At 44.9% G+C, this 10,559-nt stretch overlaps 1 protein-coding gene across 1 annotated transcript in view; it reads left to right on the top strand.

The window, feature by feature from the left end:
* EEFSEC (eukaryotic elongation factor, selenocysteine-tRNA specific) overlaps window positions 1–10,559 on the top strand; it is a 315,381-nt gene that overhangs the window by 835 nt on the left and 303,987 nt on the right. Inside the window, exon 2 of the mRNA XM_030885558.2 lies at window positions 12–78. Coding sequence (XP_030741418.2) covers window positions 12–78 — 67 coding nt within the window. The remainder of the gene's footprint in view (window positions 1–11; window positions 79–10,559) is intronic.

Raw genomic sequence — 10,559 nt, 5'->3', positions numbered from 1 at the left:
TCGCGGAGGAGCCGCAGCTCCAGGTCACGTTGGTCGACTGCCCCGGGCACGCCTCCCTCATACGGACCATCATCGGCGGTGAGCGCGGGCTGGGCGGGCGCCAGGCCCCAGGGCGTGGGGAGAGCGCTGCTCCGCTGGCCCAGGGCTGGGAGGGGTCGCCCCACTTCTCCGAGGGGCCTGACGAGTCCCCGAGTGGCGCACGGGGTCCGCCCCTGGCCCGGGAACGGAGGCGTTGGGATGCAGATTCAGAGTTCGCTGCAAGCGTGCCCCGCCCACCACCCCCGCCGAGCAGGGTGAAAGTGCCCGGTGCGCTCCTGAAAGGAGCCGTGACACGTGAACAAGTGAAGAACACTCCAAGACCACACACAGGTTCTGTGTAAAAAGTCGAAAGAAGTTTGCACGCACCATCCTTTGGGCTCCTGGTTTCTGCTTCCAGAGTCAAGCGCCGTTTTCCGTTTCTTGCACATTAATTTCAGGAAAAGGCCACCTCTAAAGACTAGCTCTGTCCATGTGATAGGCCTCCTCGTTTGCTTTTTACAAAACGGTGACTACATTATTTCACGTTAACACTATGTCTAGGAAAGTGTGCCGCATCTGTATCTGTGAACATCCCATCCACTTCCCTTCTACGTTTGTGCCAAAGTTTTCTTAACTGTTGGCAGGTGCCAATTCATAGTAGCCTTAGGTACAAGAGAACAAAACCAGCCCTGCACCAACCCTAAGATTGTTACCTTTGAGCACATTGCCAAACCTTCTTGTGGGGGTTTACCTAGCACGATGCTCTTCGCCAGGGACTCATCTCTCCTGACCACATGACCCACGTACTCGAGGCAAAGCCTCGCCATCCTTGCTTCTAGGGAGCATTCAGGCCGCCCTTCTCCCAAGATAGATTTGTTTGATCTATTGACAGCCCGTGGTACTTTCCATATTCCTCACCAGCAACCTGATTCAAACGCACTGGTTCTTCTTCCTTACTCAGCCCCCAACTTTCAGATGCATATGAGCGTGGGTCAGGTGCACCGAAGTTCTTAGCGTCATCCCCTAATGCACATTTATGTCTCTTTCGGTTTTTGCGCACAGTGCTGCAGTGTATATTCCAGAATAGAAGTCTTTGGGGTGCTTGCTAGTAAGCTCCTAAAATAAACTTGCAAGGACATGTGTGTTTGCCATCATGATGGAAAAAAAACCAAACCCACTGCCATTGAGCTGATTCTGATTCATAGTGACCCTATACAGGAGTTCTAAGACTCTAAATGTTTATGGGAGTAGGTAGCCTTATCTTTCTCTGAAAGATCTGCTGGTGGGTTTGAACCCTGACCTTTTACTTAGCCATCCATTACTATCCCACAGTTCCACTGGGGCTCCTTCATGATGAGTACTGCCTACGTGCACACTTAAGAAGTTGTACCATTCAATTTTTAATCATTTAGATAATCCATGAATACTTTCTACTTGGGAAAGAATAGAACATTTCAAAGAATGCAAAAATCCCCTAATCACCTTTTAATATCTGGACTCTTTCCCCTCTCCAGAGGAAATCACCCTTTTCCCTATGTGAAATTTCCATACCCAATTAGCTACACTTAAATTTGTGGACAAAAAGTTAGCATTATAAAATTTTTTTTTAAGGATACACAAATACATGTGCAAATAGGCGCATATCTGAAAGAAATCACCATCTCATTGCTGCTCCTTAGGGCTTGGTTCCCCTCCTTGTTTCCAGTGTCATGAGTTTCTTCCCAGTGATATTTGATACACTCAACAGGTATACAAGGGGACTGTAAGAAAGTTTATGGGAAAATGGAGTTAAATGATAATGGGATTTTCCCAAGAACTTTTTGAAACCCCTTCACTGGGTGTGTGGTTTTATTAATCTGATGGTAGGTGGCCTCATTGGTGGTTTGGGCATTCAAGGCCCTGCCTGTAGTGCTGAGTTCAAGTACAGTGAACCCTCGTTTATTGCCATTAATCGGTTCTAGACCCTACTGTGATAAATGAAATTCCGCGAAGTAGGATTCCTTATTTGTACATCAAATATTTTCGTAGTTAGAGCATAGAGGACATGAAAAAACACCCTTTAGTCACCATTACACTCATATTACCCAATTTATTAAACGAAAAAGGGAAAATACAGTAAAACATTTTGGACGTTACAATTATCATTTATTATTTATTATATTATTTATGGCATCAAGCGTGTACAGTATGAGCCGATCAGTGGCAGTAATGACAGAGCACGCGCTGTTACACAAAAACCGCGATAGAGTGAAGCCGCGGAAGTTGAAGCGTGAAGTGGCGAGGGTTCACTGTACTCTCATCTTGGTTTCTTCCCACCTGCTCCATGCTGGAGGTAATTCAGGATCATTTCCCTCACTTTGCAGTAGAGGAAACTGAAGCTTACAGCAGTGAAATGAAGGGACTTGCACAAGATCACCCTGCCTTGTCTTCTACTCAGTTCATGTTTTAATCATCAGATGAATATTAAGGGACACCTAATTTGTTTTCCCTTTTTCCTCTTCCTTTACAACTGAATTCTATTTGGTTCACATTAAAATACGTCTTGGGATATGCACTCTGAACCAGTCTAGGTTGGGGGTAGAAAGAGCAGATTAAAAAGACAAATTGTTGTTTGTTTGTTTTTTTTAATTAAATGGTGTAGGTGAGTGGTGACATATTTATTTTTTTGTTCAATGACTTTTTTGTTTTTAAAATAATTTTATTGGGGGCTCTTACAACTCATAACATTCCATAAATCAATTGTATCAAGCATATTTGTACATATGTTGCCATCATCATTTTCTAAACATTTACTTTCTATTTGAGCCCTTGGTATCAGCGCGCCCCCCCCTTGTGACCCTTCATAAATTATAAATTATTAGTGTTCTCATATCTTACACTAACCGCTGTCTCCCTTCACCCACGTTTCTGCTGTTCCTCCCCCTAGAAGACATATTTTCTGAGTCACACAGAACTGGGCTTGGGCTGGCTTCACCTTCTGTGAACTATCTGACCTTTGAACTGAATTCTGACCCTTCCCCACACTGGCAGTTAATAGTAATAAGCTGTTTATTGAGTTGGCTTTTCCTTGCCTGCTTGCCATTCCCTCAAGCCCTGCAAGCGGTGTGGGAGTTATCCTTGAATCCTTGAGGAAGCCCTGCCTGCGTATCTTGCCTTGAGTCACACAGCTGTCAGTGGAATAGACAGGCTGCCTGGCCCCAAGCTAGAGCTCGTTCCACTCCTTCGTAGGCCACGTCATGGAAGCTCCCCAACAAGCCCCATTCCAGTATGAACAATTGTAGAGAAACGTCCTGTGACCAAAACATGTTCTAATACCAACCTGTCCTACATAGCCAGATTATTGTACCCCTAATTGCTTGGCAGGTTCTTGGATTGGAAAAAAAGAGGAATTTTTATATTCTTGAGTGTACTTTGTGGCTCTTCTTATTTTCTTGCCTCTTGAGTAAGGAGACATTCTTTAACTTTTGACGAGGCTCTAAGTGGCTGTGTACATTGGCCTAGCAGAATCCAAACTTGCTATAGCGCACTGTTAGCAAGTTGAGTCCAACTCATAGAGACCTTACAAGGTTTCTGAGATGAACTCTTTACGGGAGTGGCCGGTGGGTCTGAACTGCCAGTTTTATGGTTACTACGGTGCCACCCACAGTGGCACCAGGCTCTTTCAGACTTTGTGTATCTTTGCTTAATTAAATAGATCCGAGTCCCAGCTTCCTTTTCAGGGAAATGAGGAGAAAAGTTGACTTTTTCTTTTGTAGGCCTGGTCTCCCAAGTGAGCGCCTGTACTGGCTTCGGTTGCTGGGAACCAGAGGGAAGAGACTGGTGTTTGGAAAGCAAAGGGCCTTGGGCTGGGCTGGGAGGCTCGCCCTGCTCTCCCTCTCTTGAATCCACGTCATGGCTTTAGTTATCCTGTTGCTCCATAACTGTGTGGGCACCTTTGACTTTTGAAATGACATGAACATAGGCCTGGCCCATGGCACCTCCTGCCTGATTGCTCTCCTCCACGTGTTCCGCACAGTTGTCTGAGTAAAACTTTTTTGAATGTTCATCAGAACGCGCCAGCTGTCTGCTTAGAGACTCTCCATTAGCTTCCTGTTGTAGACAGAGTACAACCCAGCCTCCTCCTTATAGCCGCAGAACCTTGCACCTTCTTACTGCCACTTTCCTCTCTAAGCCTCCTCCACAGGGGTCCTCTGTCCACACTGGCTCTTTTCTGTTGCTTGAATGCACCAAGCAGTTGCTTCCTTCCGGGTTTGGTACTTGCTGAGTTGGTTGTTTGGGAAGGAGCTCTCACTTCCCATTGAAGTTGCCAGACCGGCCTTCCCTGACCGACCTATATGTATGTAGGTTGTGTTCCTCCGCTCTCCCTTGACCCTTTTTCTTTTTTTTAAATCATTTTATTGGGGGCTCGTACCATTCTTATCACAATCCATACACACATCCATTGTGTCAAGCACATATGTACATTTGTTGCCCTTCCTTGACCCTTTTTCATGCTCGTTTTCCTTCCTTTCTAGTCCTTCTCCCTGGCATGCTCCCCTGAGAACAGAGCAGGATCAGGGTCTGTCGAGTCACCAGTGTGTTCCCGTGCTTGGAGCAGAGCCTGGTGTGTGGCAGGCATGCAGTAGGCTCGAGTGCCTGCTCCTGAGCTGACTGGCTGTAGTGAGCAGAGAACCTTCTTCTTGGACCTGATGGGCAGAAAACAGCATAGGTTGTGCAGTCAGCAACAAGGCACGTTGATTCTTTCCCTCCTCTCTAGGACCCTGCCGCAGAGCTTGGGGAAGAACACTGCCCCATCAACTAGGAGATCTATGAGCGCTCTGGGCACACAGGGCAAAAGTAGAAAGACTCACTTTGCTAATGGATGCAGGTGAGGTGCAGTGTGTGATGGGGGAAGGGCTTGGAGGTTTTGCCTTGCCTGGCGTCTATACTCACTGCTTAAGCAGTGGCTCTTTCTTGATTTGGATCCCCCGTCTGAGCAGCCCTGCCCAGAACTAACTAGAGATAAGCCCAGCATGGCTGGGATCAGCATAGAAACCTTGACGGTGCTCTGGTTAAAGTGCTCCACTGTCGTTCACACCACCTAGCTGCTCTGTGGGAGAACGATGTGGCATTTTGTTTCTGTCAAGATTCACAGTCACCGAAACCCTGTGGGGCGTTCTATGCTATCCTATAGGTAGCTGTGAGTCAGAGTCAGTTTGATGGCTGGCAAGTTTGTTTTTTCTGGCGCAGTGGGCTGTGTGGGAAGGTCTTTGGAAGATGAAGGTTGGGCTTAGATCGGCTCTTACTGTAGATTTTGTCCTAAAGGCCAAGGAGCACCTTGTAAAGCTTATTTAGAAAAGTAGTTTTATTGGCAGATACTTCACGTATCATACAATTCAATTATTCAATCATATTAAGAAGAACTGTGCAGTAAAGGTTTTTTTTAACCATTTTACTGCATTTTGGGTGAAAGTTGACACAATAAATTGTTCGTTGACATTGTTTACAACTTTTACAATGTGTCAGCTTTCTCATTTCCATTCTGTTTGCTCTATTTCTGTTGATTTAGCTTCCCTTTCCTTCATCGTCTCATCTTAGCTGTTTGGTAAATTGTTGACCATGTGGTATAATGTAGTTGAACGTTTAAGGCAGCATATTACCCATGGGTGATGTTGTTGGCTTTATAAACTAATCTGTTAGTTGGCTGAAAGGTGACCTCCAGAAGTATCCTTAGTACCAAGTTCAGAGGATGGCTAAGAGGATCAATTGTCTCGGGAGTCCCTCTGGTCTCTGTTGGTCCAGTAATTCTAGCCTTATTATTATTTTTTAAAACTTTGTTGTGAATTATCTGAAGATTTACAGAGTGGATCATAGTTTTACATTCATCATTTCATAGACATTCTGATTCAACTCATCCATTTCAGTCCCCATTTACCACCACCTACCCCACTTCGTTCTCATGTCTCCTTTTAGCATTCCTCCTTTCTCAACTCTGGACATTGTCCTTGGGTAAATGCTGCCCTCTTGATCTTAAATGGTTGATTATTCTAATAAGTTCCAGAACTGAAGGATAGGTCCGTAGTCTTGGGGTTCCCTTCAGTCTCTATCCGACCAGTACGCCCAGTCTTTTTTATAATTTTAAGTTCTATTCCACATTTTCCTCCCACATTGGGTTGCTAATGGCAAGGTCAGCAGTTAGAAACCACCAGCTGCTCCATGGGAGAAAGCCAAGGCTTTCTACTCCTGTGAAGATCCACGTTTTGGAAGCCTCCAGGAGCAGGTCTACACTGTCCAATAGGGTTGCTGTGAGTCAAAATGAATTTGATGGCAGTGATTTGAGTGGAGTTGATCAACTGACCAGACCACTGCCATTGAATTGATTGACTCATAGCACCCCTGTGTGGGGTTCCCAAAGCTGTAAATCTTTATGGGAGCAGATAGCCTCATCTTTCTCCCATGGAGTGGCTGGTGGGTTTGAACTGCTGGCCTTGTAGTTAGCAGGCCAATGATTACTTGACAGCACCACCTGAGCTCCTTGCCGCTTTATCCAGAACATTCTACTCTGATCCTTTTTCAGAGCCCTTGGTGCTCGCAGGCGGCATCTAGTCCTCTGGTGTCAGGGTTGTGGAGACTGCTGGTTCATGGTTCATTAATTCTTTGGACTGATTGTTGCCAATGTATCTTTCAATTTTCATCACTGCTCTTTCTTTGGGATGTTGAGAGACCAATGGTTGTATCTTAAATGGATGCTTATGAGCCTTTAAGAGCCTGGCCCCCTGCACACCAAATTAGGGTGTAGAACTTCGTCTTTGAGCTATGATATGATAATTGACCTTGTTGTCCCCTAAGACTATGGTCCTGAATCCCCAGTGACTTGTTAAATCTGGCCTTTCAACAGAAATTTTCATTTTGTTTTACATTTCTCTCATTCTATCCGGGATCTTCTACTATATTCCTGGTCAGACCCGTTGGTAGTGCTAGCCAGACACCATCTAGTTTACTGCTCCCGGTTAAAAGAAGCAATGGTTTTGTTGGTGGGTTATCAGTTCCATGGTGTGGGGTCTTCCTTGAATCTTTGGTTTCCTTCATCCTTTTTTTGGCTCCAGACAAGTAGAGACCGATAATTGTACCTTAAATGACTGCAACAAGTTTTTAAGACCTCAGGCACTACTTAACACATCATTAGATAGTTTTAAAAGCTTTGTGACATGATCAGGCCCAAACCTTAGAAAGATGCAAGATGGCCTGAACAGTGACTCCCACTTGATGTACCTGTACTTGGGGTTTCTGAACGATTAGGCTCTCCTTAAATGGTTTAGGCCCACCCCTTGCTGAATGCAGTATCCTTTGTAGAAGGAAACAATTATCTGAGTTCCAGGATGTTATCTGAAGTTTAATATACCATATTTACTTGAGTATAAGCCGACCCGAATACCAGCCGAGGCACCTAATTTTACCACAAAAACTGCATTAAAAATGTGCTGAAGCAACTCGGCTTATACGTGAGTATATATGGCATCTAAAAGGCAGGTATCTGTCATTCTATTGCACTCCTCAAAGTACTTTCATAAAAAAGAGACTTTTTTTCCCCCCAAGAGTAATTGTATATTAAGAAAACATCCCAGCCCAGTCAAGATCAAGTCCATAAGTCCGACATTAGCTCCATGTCTGATACCAGTCTATAAACTCCTCTTCAGACTCCGGGGCACATGCAATCATGCGGATGCAGGAAGACCATAGGCCTGTGGGTGGAAAGTCTTGTGGAAGCAGCCCAGCGCTGGTGTGACTCTCCATGTGGCTCTTCTAGTTCCAGGACTCTGGCTGCCATTAGCATAGCTTCATGCGACTTGTCAACAGGAAGGTGAAACAGAGACTGTGTGTCCCGCCTCCAGGGAAGAAGACAGGAGTTCCCAGAATCCTCAGAAGGCCACGCCCACACAGAAGCATTCATTGGCTATGACCTGATAGAACCTCCTTTTTTAATGTGGAGAACATTGGTATTTATCCCCTTTGAATGGTCGTGGCCATAGAAGAAGCCCTGACGTGGTGCTGTGGGGTTAACACCGACAACAGGACATTATGTTATATGCTTGTTATGTATATGCTTTTTTGTTTAGCTCCTAACAGAAATCCTGTGAGCTAGGAGGTGATCTTCCCATTTTACAGATGAAGAAGCAGAGGCTCACAAGGTCCGGGGACAAAGTTAATAAGTGTCAGAGAAAGGCGTGAGCGCAAGTGTGTCTGACTACAAAGCCCACGTTCTGGCCCTTTCCGCACGAATGAAAAAGCGTACCTGTCAACTCTAGCCCCGTGGCGTTGTGTTTCAGGGCAGTGTTTTTCTCTAATCCATTTTAGGGCATAAATCTTTCAGGGTTTGAACTTCAAAAGATTCCGTAATGTATGTTTTAAAGACTTGGGTGGACAGGGGGTGAGGGACTTAGAATCATCTTCAATCTAATTCTGGCAGGAAAAAGCAGGACTGAGAAATGTTGGTATCTTGCTTTGGCAATTTATAGTCTTCTGGTGGCTGCTAGGATTAACAGTGTATTGTCTGCTGGTCTTTTGTTCTGGTTGTTAATGAACAGCAGCTCGTTCTGCCACAACTTTTTCTCCAGCATCATTTGCCTCTTGTACCCTCTGCTTAAGCAGTGACTCCCACTTGGTGCGGAGCCCTCTTGGGGCAGCCCTGCCCAGAACTGCCCAGAGCTGTGGGGCTGACTCAGGGTAACTCTTGGAGTGAAAAACCAAGTAAGAGCCCCGGAGATTTTCACCTCTGTAGCCTGGGAGAAGGCATTCTTTTTAAAACATCAGATACTTTGCTCTTTCTGTTTTTCCAGCTTTCAGAACTTTTGGTGCTGATGTGTAGAAAGCACGTGTCTGCTTGGGATCCTCCATGGAAGTCCCTTTGGTCTTCTTGCAGTTTGTTTGAGATATTGTGCACTCATGACACACAGCATTCATGTATGTGAGTAAAGGTGGGTTTGCTCACACTGCATCGACATAAATGTCTAGAAAACAGCCAGGCTCAAGCAGAGAGAAACCGAGGTCCAGGCAGGCCTCAAGTTGGCATTTCATACTAATGTCCCCTTGCCAAAAAAAAAGGAGAGAGAGAGACTATTTTCTTTGCTCCTCATCTTTTACGACACTCTGTGTAGGAATACATTACACTAAATTATGGCCGTCGGATATAGTGGTCCGAAAATCCTGATGCATATTTGAAAGAGTTGATATAAATGGGAATGCTTCCCTGACCACATGTCTTTAGATCTCAGGATCTGTCAGGCCTTAGTTCCCTGTTGCTTTGTGCCCACTCAGGGAGAGCTGCCTCTTCGGCCTTTATGAGAGGTACACACTGTAACTGGAAACTTCCTCTCTCCCTGGATCACTTTTCTGATGCCTTCTACCACCAAGTAAAGCCAAGGCTGACTAGACTCTCTCTCGTGCTTAAACACAAAACGCAAACAAAAACATTGTACTTTTACTGGACGTTTACATACAAATTAGACTCCCATTTGACAATTCCTACACAAATTATCCAGTGATATTTTCACAGTGTGTCCGTATTCTCCTTAGTCACATCTGGTTGTTCCTGTTTCCTTGCTCTAGCTGCCCTGTAGCCTTGTCTTCTCCTGTTTGCCTTAGAGTAATTATTGACCTTTTGGTCTCATATAGATGGCTTTTTAAATCAAGCTTCTTACTTTACAGTAATGTCCTTTATTTTCGGTGCCAATCTGTTATTTTGCTAAACAGCAACCTTGTGTTCAAGTTTAAACTGGTCCAATAAATTTGTGCTTTTTAAGACTTTGAGTTCTGTTCTGCATTTTTTTCTTCTTTTATCTGGGTACTTCTAATGTGACCCTGATCAGAATTGTTGGTAGTGGTAGCTGGGCACCATCTAGTTCTTCTGGTCTCAGGGAAACAGACTGTGGCTTCTATAGGCTCTTAGACCTGTAGACTAATTTCTTTTCTGATAATGGTGTTTTTTTTTTCCTTTTGCTCCTCATGTGTACAGACCTATAGTTGTGTCTTAAATAGCTGGCCACATGCTTTTAAGACCCCAGATGCCACTCACAGCAGAAGGATGCAGAATGTACACTTTATAGTCTCAATAGACTCAGTTGTCTTGTGAAAGAAAACTGTTCTCCCAAGGTATTTGGTTGTGTCGGAGAAGAATCTCTAACCGTGGCCTTTTCTGAATATATATAGTTGTACACCTCTATATGTACATGTACACAGCCACTTCTCTGCACAATCTGTGCACACCGGTACCTACCCAGACCCATAATGCTGATACACCTACATACGTGACTCTATACTTAGTTTTTGGTTGTCGCTGCCAATTGTGTGCGTCACATTCTTTAGCTCACACACCCTGTGTCCATGTGCTCTTCTTAGTGGCATCTTCACATCACCACATCACTTACGTTTGGGAAGCTGTGCTCATTGCACCCAGAGTCAACCCCCCAGGCCAAAAACCCCAAGTGAATCCTCCCCCTCGCCTTCTTTCCTGGTAATCACCGATGTGTGTGTGTGTGTGTGTGTGTGTGTGTGTGTGTGTGTGT

This window comes from Echinops telfairi, unplaced genomic scaffold (assembly GCF_000313985.2).
Source record: "Echinops telfairi isolate 266 unplaced genomic scaffold, ASM31398v2 ScPeMD7_31;HRSCAF=116, whole genome shotgun sequence".
Lineage (NCBI taxonomy): Eukaryota > Metazoa > Chordata > Mammalia > Afrosoricida > Tenrecidae > Echinops > Echinops telfairi.
The sequence above is the reverse complement of the archived record's forward strand: the minus strand, read 5'-3'. Positions and strand labels throughout refer to the sequence as shown.